The sequence below is a fragment of the Stegostoma tigrinum genome, chromosome 36 (genome assembly GCF_030684315.1).
Source record: "Stegostoma tigrinum isolate sSteTig4 chromosome 36, sSteTig4.hap1, whole genome shotgun sequence".
Taxonomy (NCBI): Eukaryota; Metazoa; Chordata; class Chondrichthyes; order Orectolobiformes; family Stegostomatidae; genus Stegostoma; species Stegostoma tigrinum.
In genome coordinates, this window is record NC_081389.1 from 20,494,030 (window position 1) to 20,519,974 (window position 25,945).

At 48.9% G+C, this 25,945-nt stretch overlaps 1 protein-coding gene across 4 annotated transcripts in view; it reads left to right on the forward strand.

Moving 5' to 3' along the window:
- The first annotated feature begins 834 nt into the window (after positions 1 to 834).
- LOC125446853 (SH2 domain-containing adapter protein F-like) overlaps positions 835 to 25,945 on the forward strand; it is a 209,065-nt gene continuing 183,954 nt past the window's right edge. Inside the window, exon 1 of one of the 4 annotated variants that reach the window (XR_007246472.2) lies at positions 835 to 1,399. Coding sequence is in view for 3 of the 4 variants with exons in the window: in XM_048520776.2 (XP_048376733.1) it covers positions 1,001 to 1,399 (399 nt within the window). In the remaining variant the exon portion in view is untranslated. The remainder of the gene's footprint in view (positions 1,400 to 25,945) is intronic. The other 3 variants (XM_048520776.2, XM_048520775.2, XM_048520777.2) reach the window with 3 other exon arrangements.

Genomic DNA, 25,945 nt, shown 5'->3' on the forward strand with positions numbered 1-25,945 from the left:
CCCTCCCTCTGCATGGTGCCAGTCAGTCCCTCCCCTCTCTCTCCCTCCCTCTGCATGGTGCCAGTCAGTCCCCCCTCTCTCTCTCCCTCTGCATGGTGCCAGTCAGTCCCCCCTCTCTCTCTCTCTCTCCCTCTGCCTGGTGCCAGTCAGTTCCCCCCCACTTTCTCTCTCTCTCCCCCTCCCTGGTGCCAGTCAGTCCCCCCCACTTTCTCTCTCTCTCCCCCTCCCTGGTGCCAGTCAGTCCCCCCTCTCTCTCTCCCTCTGCATGGTGCCAGTCAGTACCCCCCTCTCTCTCCCTCTGCCTGGTGCCAGTCAGTCCCCTCTCTCTTTCCCTCGGCCTGGTGCCAGTCAGTCCCCTCTCTCTCTCTCCCACTGCCTGGTGTCAGTCGGCCCTCCCTTGTCTCTCCCTCCCTCTGCATGGTGCCAGTCAGTCCCTCCCCTCTCTCTCCCTCCCTCTGCATGGTGCCAGTCAGTCCCCCCTCTCTCTCTCCCTCTGCATGGTGCCAGTCAGTCCCCCCTCTCTCTCTCTCTCTCCCTCTGCCTGGTGCCAGTCAGTTCCCCCCCACTTTCTCTCTCTCTCCCCCTCCCTGGTGCCAGTCAGTCCCCCTCTCTCTCCCTCCCTCTGCCTGGTACCAGTCAGTTCTCTCTCTCCCTCCCTCTGCTTAGTGCCAGTCAGTCCCCCCTCTCTCTCTCCCTCTGCATGGTGCCAGTCAGTACCCCCCTCTTTCTCCCTCTGCCTGATGCCAGTCAGTCCCTCTCTCTCTCCCTCCCTCTGCCTGGTGCCAGTCAGTACAGCACCCCCTCTCCCTCTGCCTGGTGCCAGTGCCTGGCGGAGCTGTGCCCCTGTAAGGGCCCACGGTACCGGCTGGCGGCGCTGAAGCTCCTCTGTGCCTCGCCCTGGGAGGGAGTCGGAGCGGGAGCGGAGTCAGTGCCTGTGCCAGTCGGTGTGAGGAGCCGAGCGGGACCGGCCCGGCCAGAGCGATGCGCGGCGGCGGCAGCGATGGCCAAGTGGTTCAAGGAGCACCTGGGCTTCAGGAGCAGCAAGGGGCCCCCGCAGCCTCCGAAACCCGACTACCGCCCGCGGCCAGGGGCAGAACCCGACATCCTGGCCGCTTACAAGCTGCAGAAGGAGCGGGACTTCGAGGATCCGTACACCGGCGGTTCCCGCTGCCTACAGCGGCTCCGCTCGGAGGGAGAGGCGGCCGGGCAAGGGGCAGGCTCTACAGCCGCTCCTGGAGCTCCAGGTACCGGCTCCTCTCCACATTCACACCCGGCCAAGAAAGCAGCTTCTCCCGAGCTCAAGTACGTCTCCCCGAAACACCGGCTCATCAAAGTGGAAAACCCCGAGAAAAGCTGTGGCAAGTTGGCAACGTCTCCCGAGGACAACAGGCAGGACAAGGTGAGAGAGGCAGAAGTCCCCTAGTGTTTCTCAAACACTCCACACTTTTGTTTCCAAATCAAATACTTTGTTTCCAGATTAAACATTGTTTCCAAATCAAATACTTTGCATCTCAAATACTTTGTAACTCAACTGAAACATTTTGTATCTCAAGTGAAATATTTGTTTCTCAAATGAAAGAATGTATCTCAATAGAAACGTCTCTCAGTTGGAATGTTTTGTTCCTCGATTGAAATATTTTTGTTTCTCAAACGGAAGATTTCGTGTCTCAAGGCTGTTCCACATCATGAACGAGCTACTGTTAGAGATTCACCGTCCCAGCCCCTTCCTTTCGACCTTTTCACAAATTCCTCTGAATTTTCTTCATCCCCAGAGACAGACGTGTGGAACTTTTTCTTGCTGTTCTCCCGCGCCAGGTGCTGGCTTGTGCTTCCCTCATCTGGAAAGCTGGGAGAGTTGCTACCTGGAGCTGAGAAATGTATCCGAAAGGATGTTTATTTTTGAAAGGGGTAGAAAAAGCGTCATTGTTTTTCTTTGGGAGCGAGACCTCGGTAATTTGGAAATGCCTCTGACAGCGATGTTTTGAAGCGATGTCTCTAATAGGGAAAGTGGTTGCACCGCGTCATCTCAGTGATGGGGCATTCAGATTATTGAATATATTTGAGGGGCAGAGTAGTGCACTCCCGCTGTTCGGAGCTTTGATAACTCATTACCAAAATTTTCTTTAAAGGTTTTCAAATAGAGGCAGTAGGCACTGAGTGGGCAGTACTCTTGCCTTGGCTCTGATAAAGGGCTTGCACAATTGAGATGGGCCAAATGGGCTCTTGTGCTGTAAACTGACACTCTATATCAATCTAGGCTGACAGCCTATTTGACTATGGAGAGCCAGACCTTGTTCGGGCTGCATGTCCACGTTAAATGTGGAGGTACAGATGTTGGACTGAAGTGGGCAAGGTCAGAATTCGCATGACACCAGGTTATAGTCCAACAGATTTATTTGAAATCACAAGCTTTTGGAGCGCCGCTCCTTCGTCGTGTGACTTCTGACCTCATCTACGGTAACATTCTGGTATTGTTCACTGACTGTGCCCCACTTAGGAAGCTGGGTGAGTGCTATCTCTGGGGTTTAATGGAAGGGTCATTGGATTAGAAATCAAGAATGCTGCCTCTATTCCCCATTCCACACCTTATTCTCAAAGTTAACCATAGTGGGTAAACTGCTGGCCCTGACTGTGCTGAGTTCACAGTGGGATCTCTCCCCTCCTATGCCCCCAAAACAAGATGAAAGCTGCCCGCAGTTTGTGTTGTGAAATATCTTACTTGTGATTTTCAGTAGGATGTGCTGGTTTGTGGCGAGAAACAATTTGGAAAAATGCCTAGTCTTGTGCTAATAGATCTGTCCTTCCAAATTTGGACTGGCTCTGGGCAGATGATGTTGAACTGTATTTAGAAAAAAAACCTAGGGTAAAGAGCTGCTGATATTTTCTTCCCCAATCCTGCAAATTGCAGGATGAAATGACTTTTCTCTCTCTCTCTCTCTCTCTCTCATAGAAAGTGCTCTGGGTTTCAGTTTGTGTTCACTGATGTTCTCTCTGCAAAGTACAGATTTGGAAGCCTGCAGATGACACTGGTGTTTGTGGGGGTTATCGCTGTTCGTGTTTAAAGGCTGAGTACAGGATCAGTTTTGTAAAGGAATCAGAATGGCCAGCATATTGTGTGGGTGGTCGCTCCTCTGCTGTTCTTCAAAAATTAACATGAAGTCATTTCATTGTAATCATTAACTCTCTAGTGTGGAATTAATCCAGCAGCAACTCAGTGAGACATTGGCGGAAAGCAATCACAAAAAATTACTTGTGTTGCAGATTCATTGGGTAGGTAGTTGGCTGAAGTATCAGTGGATACAGGCCTGTCTAACACTGGGGTAACAGTACTGGTGGGGACAGGTCTGTCACTGTACAACACTGGGGTACAGTACTGGTGAGGACGGGTCTGTCACTGTACAACACTGGGGTACAGTACTGGTGGGGGACAGGTCTGTCACTGTATAACACTGGGGTACAGTACTGGTGGGGACAGGTCTGTCACTGTATAACACTGGGGTACAGTACTGGTGGGGACAGGTCTGTCACTGTATAACACTGGGGTGCAGTTACTGATGGTAACAGGTCTGTCACTTATAACACTGGGGTACAGTACTGGTGGGGACGGGTCTGTCACTGTACAACACTGGGGTACAGTACTGGTGGGGACGGGTCTGTCACTGTATAACACTGGGGTACAGTACTGGTGGGGACAGGCCTGTCACTGTATAACACTGGGGTACAGTACCGGTGGGGACAGGTCTGTCACTGTATAACACTGGGGTGCAGTACTGGTGGGGGACAGGTCTGTCACTGTATAACACTGCGGTACAGTACTGGGGGGGCAGGTCTGTCACTGTATAACACTGGGGTGCAGTACTGGTGGGGGATAGGTCTGTCACTGTATAACACTGGGGTACAGTACTGGGGGGGCAGGTCTGTCACTGTATAACACTGGGGTGGAGTACTGGTGGGGCAGGTTTGTCACTGTATAACACTGGGGTGCAGTACTGGTGGGGGACAGGTCTGTCACTGTATAACACTGGGGTGCAGTACTGGTGGGGGACAGGTCTGTCACTGTATAACACTGGGGTACAGTACTGGTGGGGGACAGGTCTGTCACTGTATAACACTGGGGTACAGTACTGGGGGGGGGCAGGTCTGTCACTGTATAACACTGGGGTACAGTACTGGTGGGGGACAGGTCTGTCACTGTATAACACTGGGGTAACAGTACTGGTGGGGACAGGTCTGTCACTGTATAACACTGGGGTGCAGTACCGATGGGGACAGGTCTGTCACTATATAACACTGGGATACAGTACTGATGGAGACGGGTCTGTCACTGTATAACACGGGTACAGTACTGGTGAGGACAGGTCTGTCACTGTATAACACTGGGGTGCAGTACTGGTGAGGACAGGTCTGTCACTGTACGACACTGGGGTACGGTACTGGTGGGGGCAGGTCTGTCACTGTATAACACTGGGGTACAGTACTGGTGAGGATAGGTCTGTCACTGTATAACACTGGGGTACAGTACTGGTGGGGGCAGGTCTGTCACTGTACAAGGTCAGAAGTCACACCACACCAGGTTATAGTTCAGCAGGTTTATTTGAAATCACGAGCTTTTGGATCGCTGCTCCTTCGTAAGGTACATAACACTGGGGTGCAGTAATGGTGGGGAACAGGTCTGTCACTGTATAACACTGGGGTGCAGTACCGGTGGGGGACAGGTCTGTCACTGTATAACTCTGGGGTGCAGTACCAGTGGGGGACAGGTCTGTCACTGTATAACACTGGGGTAGAGTACTGGTGGGGGACGGGTCTGTCACTGTATAACACTGGGGTACAGTACTGGTGGGGGACGGGTCTGTCACTGTATAACACTGGGGTGCAGTACTGGTGGGGGCAGGTCTGTCACTGTATAACACTGGGGTACAGTACTGGTGAGGACAGGTCTGTCACTGTATAACACTGGGGTACAGTACTGGTGAGGACAGGTCTGTCACTGTACAAGGACAGAAGTCACACCACACCAGGTTATAGTTCAGCAGGTTTATTGAAATCATGAGCTTTTGGATCGCTGCTCCTTCGTCAGGTACATAACACTGGGGTGCAGTACTGGTGGGGGACAGGTCTGTCACTGTATAACACTGGGGTGCAGTACCAGTGGGGGACAGGTCTGTCACTGTATAACACTGGGGTACAGTACTGGTGGGGGATGGGTCTGTCACTGTATAACACTGGGGTACAGTACTGGTGGGGGACAGGTCTGTCACTGTATAACACTGGGGTACAGTATGGGGGGGGCAGGTCTGTCACTGTATAACACTGGGGTGCAGTACTGGTGGGGGACAGGTCTGTCACTGTATAACACTGGGGTACAGTACTGGTGGGGACAGGTCTGTCACTGTATAACACTGGGGTAACAGTACTGGTGGGGGACAGGTCTGTCACTGTATAACACTGGGGTAACAGTACTGGTGGGGACAGGTCTGTCACTGTATAACACTGGGGTGCAGTACCGATGGGGACAGGTCTGTCACTATATAACACTGGGATACAGTACTGATGGAGACGGGTCTGTCACTGTATAACACGGGTACAGTACTGGTGAGGACAGGTCTGTCACTGTATAACACTGGGGTGCAGTACTGGTGAGGACAGGTCTGTCACTGTACGACACTGGGGTACGGTACTGGTGGGGGCAGGTCTGTCACTGTATAACACTGGGGTACAGTACTGGTGAGGATAGGTCTGTCACTGTATAACACTGGGGTACAGTACTGGTGGGGGCAGGTCTGTCACTGTACAAGGTCAGAAGTCACACCACACCAGGTTATAGTTCAGCAGGTTTATTTGAAATCACGAGCTTTTGGATCGCTGCTCCTTCGTAAGGTACATAACACTGGGGTGCAGTAATGGTGGGGAACAGGTCTGTCACTGTATAACACTGGGGTGCAGTACCGGTGGGGGACAGGTCTGTCACTGTATAACTCTGGGGTGCAGTACCAGTGGGGGACAGGTCTGTCACTGTATAACACTGGGGTAGAGTACTGGTGGGGGACAGGTCTGTCACTGTATAACACTGGGGTAGAGTACTGGTGGGGGACGGGTCTGTCACTGTATAACACTGGGGTACAGTACTGGTGGGGGACGGGTCTGTCACTGTATAACACTGGGGTGCAGTACTGGTGGGGGCAGGTCTGTCACTGTATAACACTGGGGTACAGTACTGGTGAGGACAGGTCTGTCACTGTATAACACTGGGGTACAGTACTGGTGAGGACAGGTCTGTCACTGTACAAGGACAGAAGTCACACCACACCAGGTTATAGTTCAGCAGGTTTATTGAAATCATGAGCTTTTGGATCGCTGCTCCTTCGTCAGGTACATAACACTGGGGTGCAGTACTGGTGGGGGACAGGTCTGTCACTGTATAACACTGGGGTGCAGTACCAGTGGGGGACAGGTCTGTCACTGTATAACACTGGGGTACAGTACTGGTGGGGGATGGGTCTGTCACTGTATAACACTGGGGTACAGTACTGGTGGGGGACAGGTCTGTCACTGTATAACACTGGGGTACAGTATGGGGGGGGCAGGTCTGTCACTGTATAACACTGGGGTGCAGTACTGGTGGGGGACAGGTCTGTCACTGTATAACACTGGGGTACAGTACTGGTGGGGACAGGTCTGTCACTGTATAACACTGGGGTACAGTACTGGTGAGGACAGGTCTGTCACTGTACAAGGACAGAAGTCACACCACACCAGGTTATAGTTCAGCAGGTTTATTGAAATCATGAGCTTTTGGATCGCTGCTCCTTCGGCAGGTACATAACACTGGGGTGCAGTACTGGTGGGGGACAGGTCTGTCACTGTATAACACTGGGGTGCAGTACTGGTTGGGTCAGGTCTGTCACTGTATAACACTGGGGTGCAGTACTGGTGAGGACAGGTCTGTCAATGTATAACACTGGGGTACGGTACTGGGGGGGGCAGGTCTGTCACTGTATAACACTGGGGTACAGTACTGGGGGGGGAGGTCTGTCACTGTATAACACTGGGGTACAGTACTGGGGGGGGCAGGTTTGTCACTGTATAACACTGGGGTGCAGTACTAGTGGGGCAGATTTGTCACTGTATAACACTGGGGTGCAGTACTGGTGGGGGACAGGTCTGTCACTGTATAACACTGGGGTGCAGTACTGGGGGGGCAGGTCTGTCACTGTATAACACTGGCGTGCAGTACTGGGATGGGCAGATCTATCACTGTATAACACTGGCATGCAGTACTGGGGGGGGCAGACCTGTCACTGTATAACACTGGGGCGCAGGTCTGTCACTGTATAACACTGGGGTGCAGTACTGGTGGGGGACAGGTCTGTCACTGTATAACACTGGGGTGCAGTACTGGTCGTGGACAGGTCTGTCACTGTATAACACTGGGGTGCAGTACTGGTGGGGGTCAGGTCTGTCACTGTATAACACTGGGGTGCAGTACTGGTGGGGGACAGGTCTGTCTCTGTATAACACTGGGGTGCAGTACTGGTGTGGGACAGGTCTGTCACTGTATAACACTGCGGTACAGTACTGGGGGGGCAGGTCTGTCACTGTATAACACTGGGGTGCAGTACTGGTGGGGAACAGGTCTGTCACTGTATAACACTGGGGTGCAGTACTGGTGGGGGTCAGGTCTGTCACTGTATAACACTGGGGTACAGTACTGGTGGGGGACAGGTCTGTCACTGTATAACACTGGGGTACAGTACTGGGGGGGCAGGTCTGTCACTGTATAACACTGGGGTGCAGTACTGGGGGGGGCAGGTCTGTCACTGTATAACACTGGGGTGGAGTACTGGTGGGGCAGGTTTGTCACTGCATAACACTGGGGTGCAGTACTGGTGGGGGACAGGTCTGTCACTAATAAACTGGGGTACAGTACTGGTGGGGTACAGGTCTGTCACTGTATAACACTGGGGTGCAGTACTGGTGAGGACAGGTCTGTCACTGTATAACTGGTGTACGGTACTGGGGGGGCAGGTCTGTCACTGTATAACACTGGGGTACAGTACTGGGGGGGGGGGCAGATCTGTCACTGTATAACACTGGCGTTCAGTACTGGAGGGGGGCAGATCTGTCACTGTATACCACTGGGGTGCAGGTCTGCCACTGTATAACACTGGGGTGCAGTACTGGTGGGGGACAGGTCTGTCACTGTATAACACTGGGGTGCAGTACTGGTGGGGGACAGGTCTGTCACTGTATAACACTGGGGTGCAGTACTGGTGGGGGACAGGTCTGTCACTGTATAACACTGCGGTACAGTACTGGGGGGGCAGGTCTGTCACTGTACAAGGTCAGAAGTCACACCACACCAGGTTATAGTTCAGCAGGTTTATTTGAAATCACGAGCTTTTGGATCGCTGCTCCTTCGTAAGGTACATAACACTGGGGTGCAGTAATGGTGGGGGACAGGTCTGTCACTGTATAACACTGGGGTGGAGTACTGGTGGGGCAGGTTTGTCACTGTATAACACTGGGGTGCAGTACTGGTGGGGGACAGGTCTGTCACTGTATAACACTGGCATGCAGTACTGGGGGGGGGGCAGATCTGTCACTGTATAACACTGGGGTGCAGTATTGGTGGGGGACAGGTCTGTCACTGTATAACACTGGGGTGCAGTACTGGTGGGGGACAGGTCTGTCACTGTATAACACTGGGGTGCAGTATTGGTGGGGGACAGGTCTGTCACTGTATAACACTGGGGTGCAGTACTGGTGGGGGACAGGTCTGTCACTGTATAACACTGGGGTGCAGTACTGGTGGGGGACAGGTCTGTCACTGTATAACACTGGTGTGCAGTATTGGTGGGGGACAGGTCTGTCACTGTATAACACTGGGGTGCAGTACTGGTGGGGGACACGTCAGTCACTGTATAACACTGGGGTGCAGTACTGGTGGGGGACAGGTCTGTCACTGTATAACACTGGGGTACAGTACTGGTGGGCGCAGGTCTGTCACTGTATAACTCAGGGATACTGTACTGGTAGGGGACAGGTCTGCCATTATATAAAACTGGCTTACTGTACTGACTGGAGCTTTCTTTAGTGATTAAAGGGGAAAATTTACAGGAATAGTCAGTGACTTTCTGATGAGAAATATAATGACAAAAAAAAGTCAGTTTGTGCAGGTTGGGCTGCAATGTTGTGTCAATTTATTAGTGCTGGGCCCGTGTCTAATTCCCACACAAGGTTTGTGGTTTGATTTGTATGACAAGTTTTAGCTGCTTAGCTTTGTTATTTTAGCTTTGTTAGCACTGTTATTTACATAAGTTTAAATAAAATAACCTTCCAGTTTTACAAATTGAGGTTTTTTCCCAATGGTGTATTGACACTTTGTAAGCCGATAACTGCAGAATTTATTGGGGTTACTCCCAAAGGACTGAGACAGACACTGAATCCGAACATGATGCTCCCTCCACTGAAACCTTTAATGATTGAAACATTTACTAAACGTTTTGAATTTTACCACCTTCTACAGCTTTACTAAACCCTTAGCATAAGAATTTAGGGCAAGAATAGGCTATTCAGCCCCCTCCTAGCATGTCTGCCATGCAGTAAGATCATGATTGATTCACCTCAATTCCTCTTTCCTGCCCTCCAATAATCCCTCTGTTCCCTTAGTGCTGTATTAGATTTTAAATTAAACCATTTTTGATGCTTTTAGGAATGTTTATCCTTTTGCTTTAAGTCTCAGTCTGAACTCAGATGTTCATGAGTTTGCACCCCCTGCCCCCCCAACCCACTTCAGAGATTTTAATCGTCCAGGCTGTCGCTCTTCCCCAGTACAGTACAGATGCTGCACTCCTCGGGATGTCATCTTTTACGAAGAGAGGATAGAGGGAGGACTAGTCAACCTTGGGCAATATTTTCGCAATACAGAGTCATTTACATGTGTTCGTCAAAGGGAATCCCAGTTGAAAGGTCAACTTTCAAATTGCAGGGTGGCACCAAAAATGGACAAAATGCTGATATCACCACAGTTATTAGTAACAAGTCTGGGTTTACTGATTGAAGGGAAGGTTTGGTTGTGGTGGCAGGGAGGTGCTTAGACTTCGAGTTTTAAGATCCTGGGCTAAGCGATTGCACTATTTTGAGAATGAAAACACTACAGGGGTAGGTATGTAGAATTGAGCAGGAACAAGGAAGATATACTCAGAAGGGTGTTGACTTTGATTCAGTGATAGGAAGAGAAGGATTATTGTGACAGAACTATGCAACGTCCCACATAGCTATACTGCCGTAGGAATGAAAAATGTTTACTCATACCTGAACTTAATTAACTGACATTTTAAAAATGTTCATATTCTGGCAGCTTAAGGTATCATTCTGATTTCCTGATTGAGTTTCAAGAGCAGCTTATTGGATGGGGGGTGGGGTGGAGGAAAGTACAGGAAGGCTTATAAAAAAGGGCAATATTTTGTTCATGAATACCTTACTGCTGTTTGTTAAACAACTTTGACTGTGTTGGCCCATTCTGCTGTTTGTGGGCCACAATAATGCTGATAATAGTGGCCCAACATTAGTGTCTATTGTCATGTGGGCCTTGATCCCTCACAGCGGAGGGGATTGGATTTGGCTTGGGTTCCCTGTCTACAGGCACAATTGTGAAACATGCCCATGCTGCTGTATCTGCCACACTTAAGCTGAGGTTCCAGTGTTCAACCAGGTTTGGGGAGAGTGGGGTGGAATGGGGCAAGCCAAGCCTCACGCTAGCTCCCCTGAGATTCACGGGCATACATTATGGAGCATTGCTGTCTTTGCACTAACATCTTTCTTCCTATCAGCCAATCAACAGCAACTTTCCCATGCTCCACAGTGCCTTCCACACTCCACATCTCCACCATCTAGAAGGACGAGGGCAGCAGAAACATGCGAAAACCACCAACTTCATGCTCCCCTCCAAACCACTCACTTGGAAACATACCTTCAATGTTTCTATGTCAAAATGCTGCAATTCGCTCCCTAACGGCATCGCGGGTGTACCTGCACCAAATGGATTGTACCAGTTCAAAATGATGGCTCACTATCACCTTCCACTGGGCAATTGGGGCAGGCAGTGGCATGATGGTAATGTCACTGGATTAGTAACCCAGAGTTGCAGGCTAATGGTCAGGCGACCAGGGTTCATGCCAGCATGGCAGATAATGAAATTTGAATTCAATAGAAAAATCTGGAATAAAATGCAGCCTGATGATAACTATATCGCAAGTCAATTGTAATGAAAAGAGTCATCTGGTTCATTAATGTCAGGTAGGGAAGGAGATCTGCCATCCTTACTACTCTGGCCCACATGTGGCTCAGACCCACAGCAATGTACCTGACTCTTAACTGCCCTCTGGGCAATTAGGGATGAACAATAAATGCTGGCTTGACCATGAACAAATTTAAATTATCTCACTCTCCTGGACATAGTAGAAACTGCTGATGCTGGAGTCTGCGATAACAAGGTGTAGAATTGGATGAACACAGCAGGCCAAGCAGCATCAAAGGAGCAGGAAGGCTGACGTTTTGGGTTTGAAGAAGGGTCCCGACCCGAAACGTCAGATTTCCTGCTGCTCTCATGCTGCCTGGCCTGCTGTGTTATCTCACTCTCCTGCTAATTTTTGTCACTTTGCAATCTCTATTTTGGAGAAAGATGGTGCTGGCAGTGAGCTACCTAGTTGAACAGCTGTAATCCACATGGTGATGGTGTTTCCAGGTCAGGGTCAGTCTGAACTGCTGGGATGGTGAAGTGAACTGAACAGCAATTGTACTCCATGTGAGAGCCATAAGTGTGTTTTAGTTTTCTTTCAAATTGCACTTTAGCCAGACTTAGTTTCCAATCATTTCCCTTAAAGCAGCAGGAGGTTCGTAGTACCTGCCTGAACTCTTGTTCTGTCCTTTGTAATGATGGAGGTCACCCTGCGCCTGGTGCATCCGGGAGACACGGTGTGACAGACAGAATGGGTATTAATGCCAGTGCTGAGGGTGGCAATCAGGCAAACTGCATTTGTGCATCCTCCAGTCTTTTTACCCTGTCATCAACAGTTGTACTTGCAACTGCCTGGATCCTGTCTACAGAAACTCATCCCTAAATCTTTTCTTTCCTCCTTTTTGACATTTGTTAAAACTATCTCTTTGGTTATATTTGTGATCACCTCCTCTAATATCCCCTCCTTGGCTTCAGTGCCAATTTTCTTTGATCACAATGCTATGGGCAATTTTACAATGTTAACAGTGCGATGTAAATGTGTATTGTTGTCACTCAGTCCTGGATACAGTAAACACTTAGAGCAGTAAGTGTCAGGTGACTGAATCAAAGCAGTTAGGAGAAGCACTTTCTACAAACCTTTTATGGTACATTACAGTGAGACCCTGCTATGCTTTTTTCTCAGGGCTTTTAACTTGGAACAAAGAAGTAAAACAGGTGTTAAGGTTAAACATGCCTTTTCCTTCTTGTATCCCCACTCACTGCTGAGAATCATTTCTCTGTGAGCACAATGCATGCCTGGAAAGATACCAAGTGACCAATGCTGTCCTGTGCAACCACCTAATCCACCCCAAAAGAACATCTCATGTGCGTCCCACGGTGGACTTGAGACCCATGTGTCAGGGCATGAGAGAGGCTGCGAGGAAAACCAGTAAGGATTTCAACCATGACTGGAGCAAGGCAGCTTTGACAGAAAGTCAAAGGCAGGCATTGTTAATGGAACTAAGGAGATTTGACGGGAAACGTGACTGAGGTGTGCAAGGTTGTGATGAGTTTGGATAGTGCAGATGGGTGCACTACCTCTGCGCAGCAACAGTGACTAAGGGACATGGGTTTAAACTGGTAAAGGATTAGAGAGGAGATGACAAAGCTGTTTTCAGCTGAAGGATCCACAACACTCTCCCTGAAAGGACTGTAGAGGCAGAAATGCTCAACTCATTTCAAAGGTGTTGAGATAAAGCCATAAATCAGGAGTGTGTTAGATCACTCCTCATTTGCCTGGACGAGTGCAGCTCCAACAACACTCAAGAAGTTTGATACCATCCAGGACAAAGCAGCCCCTTGATTGGCACCACATCCACAAACATCCACTCCCTCTACCACACACACTCAGTAGCAGCAGTGTGTACTATCTACAAGATGCATTGTAGAAATGCACCAAAGATCCTCAGTCTGCACCTTCCAAACCCATAACCACTTCATTCTAAAAGAACAGCAGATACATGGGAACACCATCCCCTGTAAGTTCCCTTCCAAGCCACACACCATCCTGACTTGGAAATGTATCACCATTCCTTCAGTGTCAAATCCTGGAATTCCCTCTCCAACAGGATTGTGGATCTACTTACAGCAAATAGACTGCAGTGGTTCAAGGAGGCAGATCACTACCACCACCTTGAGGACAACTAGGCAATAAATGCTGGTCTGACTGGTGATGCCCACCTCTTATGAGTGGATTTGCAAAAAAAAACCCTCTGATTCCATAACCTGCAAGGTTTTCAGTCAACTGCCAGGAAGTGGGAACGTTTTTCAAGGTACTGAGGCCAGTTGTCTACCATGGCCTGTGGTAATCCAACACCCAGCAGGCAACTCTTCTGCAATGTCTATTTTACACAGAGAGAGGGAACAGGATTAAGCTTGGCAATAAGTCCCCTCAATTTGGAGTAGCTCTTGTTATCCATGCTGGTGGGGTGTTCAAAAAATGTTACTGTATCTGCCATGGTTCCAGCTCCAAGCAGCCACTCACTAATACCATGAATCTGAATGATCCTGACTGTAAAACAAATGAAACTGGTCCTGGATGAATGAAAAGCACAGGATCTGAAATAATAGTAAAGCATTTTCCTTTCTGTTCGAACAGTTTTGATGTTCAGTTATATTTAATTTTTGATGGTTTATCTTACACCCATCTGCAACATGTAGGAAATGGTTAGTTAGTCTCTGGCATAGCTGCTGTGTTCTGTCTAAAGATGCTGTTTGATTCTGACTGATTATACTGGGCTGTTTTAAATTAGTTTTATTCTTATTACACAGAAAACTCCAATTAATAAAAAAAATACTCTCCACATAAAAAAAACAACAAACTGATGTCTCCTGCAGAAATCTTAAGTTGTTCCACATTTCTCCTTTTCCCCACAAACTTGATGCTGTGTGGTTGGCCAAACTATGGATCTGAATTTCACCCAGGGACAGAGAGGGGAGAAGTAGAGATTTCAGCTCCTCTTGGTACCTCAGTCTGACAGCCAGGCTTCACTTGTGAACTCGGAGCCAAATTTACTAGTGGGCAGTTTGACCAGGAGTGGCATCGCAGCTGAACTGGGTCATGTCTTAAGCCAACTTTGCATTTACCAATTCTGGTGAGCCAGTGTCCACTGACACAGCACAGATTAAACATTCCTCACATCTCCCCATCAAACACTTCCAAGACAGGGACAGCACAGGGTTAGATACAGAGTAAAGCTCCCTCTACACTGTCCCCAGCAAACACTCCCATGACACGACAGCATGGGGTTAGATACACTGTAAAAATTCCTCTACCTTTGGGGAGGGAAACTGCCATCCTTACCTGGTCTGGACTACATGGAGTCCAGAGCCACAGCAATATGGCCGACTCATAACCATCTTTTGGGCCATTAAGGATGGGCAATAAATGCCGGCCTATCCAGCAGCCCTCAAATCCTGTGAATGAATAAAACACTGTCCCTATCAAACACTCCAAGGACAGGGACAGCGCGGGGTTAGATATAAAGTGAAGCCCCCTCAACACTATCTCCATCAAACAACTCCAATGGCACTGTGGGAAATTTGCCCCAGCATAGCAGAAATGCTGAAGCCAATTGCGTCTTTTGGCCGTGTGCCACACTGAGACACAACTGAAGGACCAAAGCTGGGCCTCCTTCTGCTGGTATACTTGGCACCAGTCTCTGGGCAGTGCCATTGGGTGTGTCCTCACCCCTTGTGTTCTGTTGCAGCTGAGTGATTAAACTCCCTGCAAAGCAGAGATAGGCAACTGGCCCTTTGCGGACTATAGAAACTTTATTCAAACAGAACATTGTTTTGGCACACCAAGCTTGTTGTAAAAATAAGTTCTGATTTAACTGTGCACGTTATAACTGAAACACAGAAAAACAGAATGCTGTATATTACAATTTAGCTTCCATCAGGGAGTTTACTCACAGTGAGTATGATTGCATCTAGTTCTTACAGAGCAGTCTAACTCTCTCTGTGGCTACACCCCAGCCTGCTGTCAAGCCACACAGACAAGGAGCAATTGGGATTTCAATTCTCCTGTCCTGACCCTGTCTGTTTTGAGTTGGCTATTTTCACTGGGGACTGCAGCTACCTTGGGGCTATTATGTTTGGTTGGAAGGTTCCCAAGGTGACAGACAGCCATTCTGTTAGCCATGGTTCCCAATCCTGACCTGCTATCCTGTTACTGCTGCCAGAAAATATAAAGCGAGAAAAGGCCCTGATGCTGTCAGTAGTTCAGTAGCTAACATCAGTTCTCCCTCAACACAATTCCATCAAATCTCTCTGGGCAGATGCAACACCGGGTTAGGAACAGAGTGAAGTCCTTCTACACTGTACCCATCACACATTCCCAGGACAGGGATAACGGGAGCTGCAGATGCTGGAGAATCCAAGATAACAAAGTGTGGAGCTGGATGAACACAGCAGGCCAAGCAGCAGGCCAAGCAGCATCTCAGGAGCACAAAAGCTGACGTTTCGGGCCTAGACACTTTGTCAGAGAGGACCGGGACAGGACTGCTCGAGAGTAAAGCGACTTTTACTCTTTTAATAAAGATCTTGCTAGCCTCGTTAAAACCAAAAATAGTGTACCCTCAACACAGTCCCACATCAAACACACCCAGGACAGGGACAGTATGGGGTTAGATACAGAGTAAAGCTCCTTGCGTGTCTCAGCCCTAATATAGAGACAGTGGGGCCTGTAGCATACATGCTCCTTGTGACCACTCTGTGAAACACTGTTTTGAAATTCCTGGAATGAGGGTGAAATGCAGTCACTTAAATCTTTGATCCCAGCATCAAAGTGTACAAAAAACTGAGACCATTGGCAGCTTTGCCATGTATCCTGCTCTGCTCCCATCCCCCTGAGCTGTCATGTGAAGAGAATGTATGAGGCAAGAGAGTCCATTTCTGATGAAGGTGTTGAGAGCCAGAATTGCTGTTCGCATTTCCTGAGCCAGTATGTTGACCATCCATTGGCCCTCTAGCAGTGAAATGCTTTTTTTTTGAAAGGAAGTGTTTGGCAGTGTACAAATATCTCCCCAGGATCAGGAGAATTATAGATCAGCACAGTGTAGAGTTACAGGAGGGGTCAGTCAGATCTCTTGCTGCAGTGGCATGGGGTCTGTTGGCTGAGCTGGATGTATTGAATGTAGCGTGATTTGCATGTCTTCACCAGGGTAATGTCAAGCCAGCTTGATTAACACTTGAGCATGAGAGTGTGCAATCTGTTTCCTTGCTGGGATCTTGGCGACTAATATAATTACAAGTGGCTTTATTGGTTTGTCACAGCCTCCTGTCTCCAATTCCTTGGGGAGTGAGCTAACTGTTCATCACATCCAGCTTGTGACACTGTTGGCTCTAGTCTGGCTGTGAGCATTTCTGCTTGAAGATATCGACCTGGTGTGCAGTGAGAGTAATGAATGATCCCTGGTAAATGGTACATGTGATGGACAGATGAGTAAATCTCGCCTACTGCAGTACTGAAGCGGAGAACCCCTCAGACCTGAACCTGTGAAGTCACTTGGGCTACACCAGCCTCAGTGTCAGCTGTGAGCTATGTGTGGCCATGGTAAATATTCGGTGCCCTCAGTGAATGAGGAGTTTTGAAACTGGAAATCCTCAGGTTCTCTGCCAGCCAGACTACTGGAGCCCACAGTCTAGGTGGGGTGGGGGTGGGGGGTGCGGTGTGTGTAGGGTGGACAGAGGCTTTGCCTGTCTGGCCTCTCCAATCCCTGGGAAAGAGCAGGATCCAATACAAAGCTGCCAATGGTCCCAGTTTATTGCACACTTTGATGTCAGAGGTAGTTTCATTACTCAGAGTAGTAAGGGAATGGAACGCTTTGCCTGCAACAGTAGTAGATTCGCCAACTTTAAGTACATTTAAGTCATCATTGGATAAGCATATGGACGTACATGGAATAGTGTAGGTTAGATGGGCTTGAGATCGGTATGACAGGTCGGCACAACATCGAGGGCCGAAGGGCCTGTACTTTGCTGTCATGTTCTATGTTCTATGATGCTGGGATCAAAGGTTTAAGTGATCGCATTTTACCCTCATTGCAGGGATTTTGAACAATGTTTCACAGGGTGGTCACCATGCACATGCATACCGCAGATCACACCCTCTCTATATTAGGGCTGAGACACGTAGATGAGACTTGAGGGAGACTTGCTCTGTATCCGACCCCAGGGTGTTCTCCCTGGTATCATGGCCATTGCTGTTTCTATCAAAACAAGAACAGGGAAGAAAAGTATGTGTGGTGGTTATCAGCTTGCTGTTTGTGGGATCTTGCTGTGCATATTTTCACTGCTACATTTCCTGACTTTGGATCCATGACAGGAATTCAAAGCACTTTGGGGAAGTACCACAATTGTGAAAGGTGCTATGTAGATGGATGTCGTTTTTTTTGTAATGTTGGTCTGACTGTATGTCCCAGTATGCTGTGTTACACAATTCTAACCATAATTCGCATTACGTCAGGATATAATTCCCTCTGGCACCTGACTCATGGTAACACCTCTATTTCATCATTCAGCACCTCGTCTTTCTCTCCCCCTGTGGTCTTGCTGCACAGCCCACATACCCTAGTGGTGGTTCCGAAGTGCACAATGGTTCTGGGAGGCATTGATTCTGTTTGTGCCCTTGGAATGTTGCATGTGCACTGCCCGCTGAGCCTTACCTAGGGTATCGCCTGGGCAAACCTGCCCCTTGTCTCCAGTAGTGGTGCTGAGTCCAGTCTTCACATGCTTCCTTTGTTTGGCATTTACATCACATAGAGATTGGTGGTAGAGAAGGCAGTTAGCTTGCCTGACTTCATTGCTCAGACCTTTGAGCATAGCAGTTGAGATGTTACATTGACGTTGTACAAAACTTTGGTGAAGCCTCTACTTGAGTACTGTGTCCAGCTCTGGTCGCCTTGTTATAGGAAGGATATTAATCTGGAGAGTGTTCAGAAGAGATTGACCGGGATGTTGCTGGGAATGGAGGGTTTGAATTATAAGGAGATGCTGCATAGGTTGGGATTTTTTTCACTGGAGCAAAGGAGGTTGAGAGGCAACCTTATGGAGGTTTAAAAAATCACGAGGGGCACAGAAGAGATGAATGGCAGGCGTCTATTTCCTAGGATAGAGGATTTCAAAACTAGGGGACACATTGTTAAGGTGAGAGGAGTAAGATTTTTAAAAAAGATGTAGGGGAGTTGTTTTCATTTTGCACTGTGTTTCATTGTAGAATGAACTTCCGGGGAAGTGGTATATGCAGGTACAGTTAGAACATTTAAAAGACATTTAGACAAGTTCATGAATATGAAATGTTTGGAGGAATATGGGCCAAACGCAAGCAGGTGGGACTAGTTTAGTCTGGAATTATGGTTGGCATGGACTGGTTGGACTGAAGGGTCTGTTCCTGTGCTGTGTGACTCTTTGACATGGGCTGATGAAGAGTCTGAACCCAGGAGGACTTCCAGCATGATTCTGCAGCAGAGAATACGTTTGTCTGTTTCTATAAGCAATCTGGTGCAATGTGGTTTCTTTACAAGTGCTCCATTTCAGGCTCTCGGGTTCTGCGGACTCAAAGCATTAACTCTTCCACTATCCACAGATGCTGCCAGACCTGCTGCGTTTCGCTGGCACTTTCTGCTTTTGTTCTATTTCAGGCATTCTGTATTACTCTTGCTGTGCCTCATCAACTTCCTCTGATGGAGACACTTGGCAAGCAGTCCTCCTCTTCCACACTGCATGTGACTGAGCTAGCTCCCACGTCAGAGACGGTCTACCCAGACACTAATGCAGGAGATGGTGGTGTCATTGTAAGATCACTAACCTAGTAATCCAGGTGCAAAGCCTAATACATCGGGAGTTTGTGTTCGAGTCTGACCAAGACAGTTTATTGACCTGCTTGTTGCGCAGTGGTAGTGTTCCTACCCCTAGGCTGCGAGGCCGAGGCTTAATTCCCACCTACTCCAGAGGTGTGTAATAACATCTCTGAACAGGTTGATTGGAAAAATAGGTTAAATTGGTAAAAAAGAAATTGTGGAATTTTCATTCAGTTATTAAAAAATCAGGAATAACAAGTGAGTGCCAGTTATGATGACTCTATCATCAATTATTCGGAAAACCCTGTCTGGTTCCTGCATGCCTTTTAGGGAAGGAAACGGCCAACCTTACCTGGTCTGGTCTGCACTTGGCTCCAGACCCACAGCGGTGTGGCTGATTCTGAAATGGCTGAGCAAGGCACTCCCCTCAAGGCCCATTAGGGATGGGCAACAAATGCCAGCCTTGCTAGTGATGCTGGCATCTTGTGAAATAATAAAAGAAGAAAATCCCAGGCTGGATTTGCGAAAGAGAGAGAGAGAGAGAGAGAGAGAGAGAGAATCTATTGAGAAAGAGAATCTAGAATGGGGAGGATTGGAGTCTACCATGTCTTTGTTTTTACAGAGACTTGGGGATCCCAAATCCCCTCACCTCTCACTACCTCCTTCCAATATCCATGATTCCTCCCCCTAACCACCCCTCTTCCCACCCCCACCACTTTGCAAAGGCTTGGGGATCGAGTGAAATTTTGTGAAGGTGTGTGTCTTGTTCTAATAGTAGTTGGTGTGTGCATAATCTGGGGATAGTCTTCCTTCCTGTTGATCCTTTGGAATAATATGCTTTGTTAATGTGGCAGGCTTTACCAATCAGGAAATTGCCTGATCTGTCTGTGTAACCTGCTTGAGATGATTGCCCTTGACCGCGTCTCCCGCATTTCCCGCCAACACCCTTGACCGCGTCTCCCGCATTTCCCGCGACACATCCCTCACACCCCGCCCCCGCCACAACCGCCCCAAGAGGATCCCCCTCGTTCTCACACACCACCCTACCAACCTCCGGATACAACGCATTATCCTCCGACACTTCCGCCATTTACAATCCGACCCCACCACCCAAGACATTTTTCCATCCCCTCCCCTGTCTGCTTTCCGGAGAGACCACTCTCTCCGTGACTCCCTTGTTCACTCCACACTGCCCTCCAACCCCACCACACCCGGCACCTTCCCCTGCAACCGCAGGAAATGCTACACTTGTCCCCACACCTCCTCCCTCACCCCCATCCCAGGCCCCAAGATGACATTCCACATTAAGCAGAGGTTCACCTGCACATCTGCCAATGTGGTATACTGCATCCACTGTACCCGGTGCGGCTTCCTCTACATTGGGGAAACCAAGTGGAGGCTTGGGGACCGCTTTGCAGAACACCTCCGCTCACTTCGCAACAAACAACTGCACCTCCCAGTCGCAAACCATTTCCACTCCCCCTCCCATTCTCTTGATAACATGTCCATCATGGGCCTCCTGCACTGCCACAATGATGCCACCCGAAGGTTGCAGGAACAGCAACTCATATTCCGCCTGGGAACCCTGCAGCCATATGGTATCAATGTGGACTTCACCAGTTTCAAAATCTCCCCTTCCCCTACTGCATCCCTAAACCAGCCCAGTTCATCCCCTCCCCCCACTGCTCCACACAACCAGCCCAGCTCTTCCCCCCCACCCACTGCATCCCAAAACCAGTCCAACCTGTCTCTGCCTCCCTAACCGGTTCTTCCTCTCACCCATCCCTTCCTCCCACCCCAAGCCGCACCCCCCGCTACCTACTAACCTCATCCCACCTCCTTGACCTGTCCGTCTTCCCTGGACTGACCTATCCCCTCCCTACCTTCCCACCTATACTCTCTCCACCTATCTTCTTTACTCTCCATCTTCGGTCCGCCTCCCCCTCTCTCCCTATTTATTCCAGTTCCCTCCCCCCATCCCCCTCTCTGATGAAGGGTCTAGGCCCGAAACGTCAGCTTTTGTGCTCCTGAGATGCTGCTTGGCCTGCTGTGTTCATCCAGCCTCACATTTTATTATCTTGAGATGATTGCCACTTGTTAAAGGTGCTGCAGATAGTGCTGTCTTTCTCTCAGCCCCTGCAGCAGGGACTCCAGAGACTGGGAAGCTCAGTCAAAGGCACTGAGAGTGCTCAAGACAGTGGCTACACCAACCCAGTTTAACATTCCCCCTTCTTCGTTCGTCTCTGTACTGCTCAGCTCTTTGTTTAGGTCTAGTTCAGTGGGCACTTAAACTGCAGTGTCTGCGGGCATCCATTACAATGTTCTCTGAGAGTGAATGTGGATGGGCTGTCCAACTCTGCAAGCATCACAACTGAGGCAATTGGGGGATGTGAGACAGAAGTGCAGACTCTGAGAAAAGGGGCATGGGGCAAACATTAATTATTTAGATGTAGGAAAGTGGTAAAGAGAGAAACCCAAGAGATAATAGGAACTGATGAAGGATCTAGGCCCAAAACGTCAGCTTTCCTGCTGTGTTCATCCAGCCTTACACCTTGTTATCTAAGAGAGAAACCTAAGATTGGAGTCACAGTGATAGATGTTGATCTACAGGTAGGGAGGCAGAATAGTGGGGAGAGAGGGGATGGAAAGCACAAACAATGCGTGTAAGAATGAACCATAAATGAAGAAATACAGGCAGAATTGGAGAGGGCCATGTTGGGCCATGTTGATGTAGATAGGGAGAGAAAAATCACAACACAAACTAATTTGGATTATTTATGATCATAGAAGAATGTGTTTTCAAAATGTGAAACAGTAAACAATCTTTTTGCTTCAGAAATTGAAAGGTATCGCTCTATCAGAGTTAGATGTTTCAATTTCTGGTTGAAATTATTCTCATTTTGATACACAGTGTGTACATCTTGGTGTCTTTGTGTGTGTTTCATGTGAATAGGCAGAGCCTAGGTTTGTTTGCATGTGTGTGTTTGCTGCCGCTCCCCCCCCCCCCCCCCCCCCCGTATGTGTGTGTCTATTTTTGCTCCTTGCCTCCCTCTCTCTGTCTATATCTCACATTCTTTGTATCTGTGTGTGTATGTCTCTCTCTCTCTCTCTCTCTCTCTCTCCCCCCCCATTTGTCTCAGTTTACCCACTTCCTCCTTCCCGTCTCTCTGCCTCTTTCTGTCTGTCTCCCCCTCCATCTCTGAGTTTCTGCCCCCCTTCCTCTCTCCCTTTCCTCTCTCTGACTATCCCTCCCCCTCCCGTCTCTGTCTGTCTCCCTCTCTCCTGTCTCTGTCCCCCTCCCCGTCCAGTCTCTGTCTGTCTCTCTCTCTCTCTCCTGTCTCTGTGCCCTCTCTCTCTCTGTCCCCCTCTCTCTCCTGTCTCTCTCCCTCCCTCACCCTCCTTCTCTCTCTCCCTCTCCCTCTCTCTCTCTCTTGTCTCTGTCCCCCTCCCTCCCTCTCCCTCCTGTCACTGTCTGTTCCCCTCTGTCTCCTGTCTCTGTGCCTGCCCCCTCTCCCTCCCTCTCCCTCCCCACCCTCTCTCCTGTCTCTGTCTGTCTCTCTCTCTCCTGTCCCTGTCCCCCCCCTCTCCTGTCTCTGTGGCCCCCCCTCTCCTGTCTCTGTCCACCTCTCTCTCCAATCTCTCTTCCCGCTCACCCCACCCCACCCCCACCTCTCTCTCTCTCTCTCTCTCTCTCTCTCTCTCTCTCTCTCTCTCTCTCTCTCTCTCTCTCTCTCTGTCCCTGTGAGTGTCTGTGTGTGTGTTTAACTGGGAGCTGGAAACTAGCTGATTTTGAGTGCGGCTCCTTGGCTCACTGGGACTGTCAAAGCTCTGTGACTGGACTGACACTGGCCAGACAAGTGAAGTTAGTTTAAAAAGAATGGTAGAGAGCAGAGCTCAAGTGTGTGGAAATACACCGTGGGGATCTGTCAACGTCTGAACGAGACAAGGCAGGTAACAGAGGGAGAGCCCAGGGAGAGTTTGAATATTTGGCTCAGTTGGTATGCTGGAGGAATATTCTGACTTGTCCCTGAGATTGCTTGTGATTGACGGGCTGTAATTGATATTACTTCCCCCTCCGCCTGCACACGCTCACAAGACAAAAGCTCATCTCGGCAGCTAACATCGATGCTCACATTGGCTGACATATCCAATTTCTTTCTCTCTCCAGTGCTGCAGGCATGTTTTCCTCAACTGGCTTTTCAGTCAGTTAACGGCCCACTCCCCCCACCTCACCCTGTCCCCGGGGGGACCCCAGCTGACAAAGGGCTGACTGCTCCTTCACCCCTGCTCAACGTTTGATGTGTCTTGTTGGGGCCCCCAGGGTGTGGAGGATTGGCTAAGTCTCCACAAAGCCTGGGCATCTGGCCTAGGTGAGTGGTGACAGCGGGTACTGGGAGTGAGGAGCAAGGACTGAACCCGACCTGGGTAACCCCCAGACCTGGCAGCGTCTATGTGTTTTTATTTTCACCTTCCTGGTTTAGAACAAGTCAAATGCCTTGCATTTAGATAGCGACTTTTACACTTGCTGAACGCCACAATGCACTTTTACAGTTAGCTGAGTATTTTGATGCATCCTTTCTTGAGCAATGCAGTGATCAGTTTGTGAACAGCAAGCTCCCACAAGCAGCAGCAGTGTGAAATTACCAGCAGGGATGTTGGGTAATGGGTGAATGTATTTACCAGGGATTACTGGAGTGGCCCTCCTCTTCTGAAAGCAGGTGTGAGATCTTTTCAAGCCCAGGGAGGGCCTAGGTTTCCTGTCTCATCTGAGGAACAGCAACTGTGCAGCACTCCCGCAGAGACCCAGCCTCGGTTATGTGCTGGAGTGGGACTTTAAGCCTCAACAATAAAAAAAAGCAGCTGTGTAAGAGGCTTTAAGGTAGCAAACAGCCAAAGGAGCATTAACCTACAACTACTGATCTCGCGTGAGGCAGCTGTCACTTAACCACAGCTGTCATACAGAATGGAATTCTTTAATAGAATCCCTATGCTGTGGAAAGAGGCCAATCAGCCCATCAAGTCTGCACCAATCCACCAAAGGGCATTCCACCCCATTCCTGTGACTCTGCAGGCTAACCCACCTAGTCTGCACGTCCCTGGATACTATGGGTAATTTAGCATGGCCAATCCAGCCCAACCTGCACATCGTTGGACTGTGGGAGGAAACTGAAGCATCCAGAGAAAAGCCACGCAGACACGGGGAGAATGTGCTAACTCCACACAGACCCACTGAAGGGCATCAGCTCAGTTGCTGCCCTGCTTGAGTTGGCATGAACCGGGCATCAAATGAGGGATCCTTTCCTTCCTGCCGTTCGGTTAGGGTGAGCGCTATTTGGCACACAAGGCAGAATAATGGCCCTGGGTTCTGGCCAGGTCAGTGTATTTGATGTTTAATTCTTGCTGGGAGTGGTGTGTGACTGGGCTGAGTCCTGTCCATCCATAATCAATAGTCTGCAGGCTTCCTCCCTTCAGGCTGGAGTCAGCAGCTTAATAGATCTGACAGAGTTGGTGAAGATAGACAGCAATGTTACTGTGTCGAGGTGATGGGGGTAGAGGGGCTTGGCACCAATATTCATTGACCACCGCTCCACAGAAACAGAGCTGGAGAGAGTCAAAGGGAGGGAGACAGTCGGAGGTAACGATGACGGAAGGGTGGAAATTAGATTTCCAAGATCTGCCACATTTTGTTTTTGTGGCACCTTCAGTTTTTTTCAATTCATTCATGAGATGTGGGAATCCCTAGCCAGATTAGCACCTGATAACTTTCTCTCATAGCCCTTGAGGGTCAGTAGGTTGGTATGGTTCCTAATGGCTTGCTTTGATTTGATTTTGATTTTATTACCACATGTTCTGAGGTATAGGTGTACAGTGAATATTATATAATGTCGCCACACATCTTGGGAAAAGTACCTGGCCACAGAATCTTGGGAAAAAGTTAGAAAGAAAGAACAAAGTTAAAAGTTAAACATTGCTGTCATTATAGTATAGTGTAAAACATACGAAATAAGGTTAAATGTTACACATTGCAGGCCTTCTCAGTTTTAAGTGGAAAATAAACAAGCGAAACTGAAAGGTCAAACATTACAGCCTTTCTTCACTGCTGGACCTTGGTGGGACTTCCCTTCTAGGAATTCATCCTGAGACCAGAAGTTCACACTGAAGCCGTGCTGGTTTTTGATGTCCAATACAAGTGGCTTTCTTAGAGGTTTCAGAGGACAGTTAAGAGACATTCACATTGCTGTAAGAATGGCATCATGTATAGGTCAGACCAAGTATGGAAAACTGATTTCCCTCCTTAAAGGACGTCGATGAACCAGACATGTTTTTACACCCCTTTTCATGGTCGCTCCTTTTATTAATTGCACATTTAATTAAATTTATATTCTTGTACTGTGAAAGTTGTTTAAGTATCTCCTGATTGTTGGCCCAGGCCTTGGGAATACTCATCCACTGTATCTCTCTCTATTTGAGAAATGTCAGTGGCATCCTGAGCCCATTTCCCCTAAATGTGGACAAAATCTTCAGGGCTGGGTGGGCGAGAGAATGCAGCAAAGCTTAGTTTACCAAGCAGGAACGGAAGTAAATGGGCAAAATGCGATCAGTGCCTTGTTTTTGCCCTTAACCTCGTGCCGAAAACTGAAAGGGAATCGGCGTAGGAGTGAGGTTTGCTTTTCCAGCTGGCAAACACTGGGTGTTTTCCTTCCTGTGGCTGGAAAATGAAATTTCCTGACTTCTCTCCACCTTCGAGCTGTCTCATCACTCGTCCTGTTTAATGCAGTTTGGACCCTACGCCCTGTGTTCGGAAAGCTTCTGAATTTAATTCTCAGGAACACCCTAGGGGTCATGACCCTGCATGTGCAAA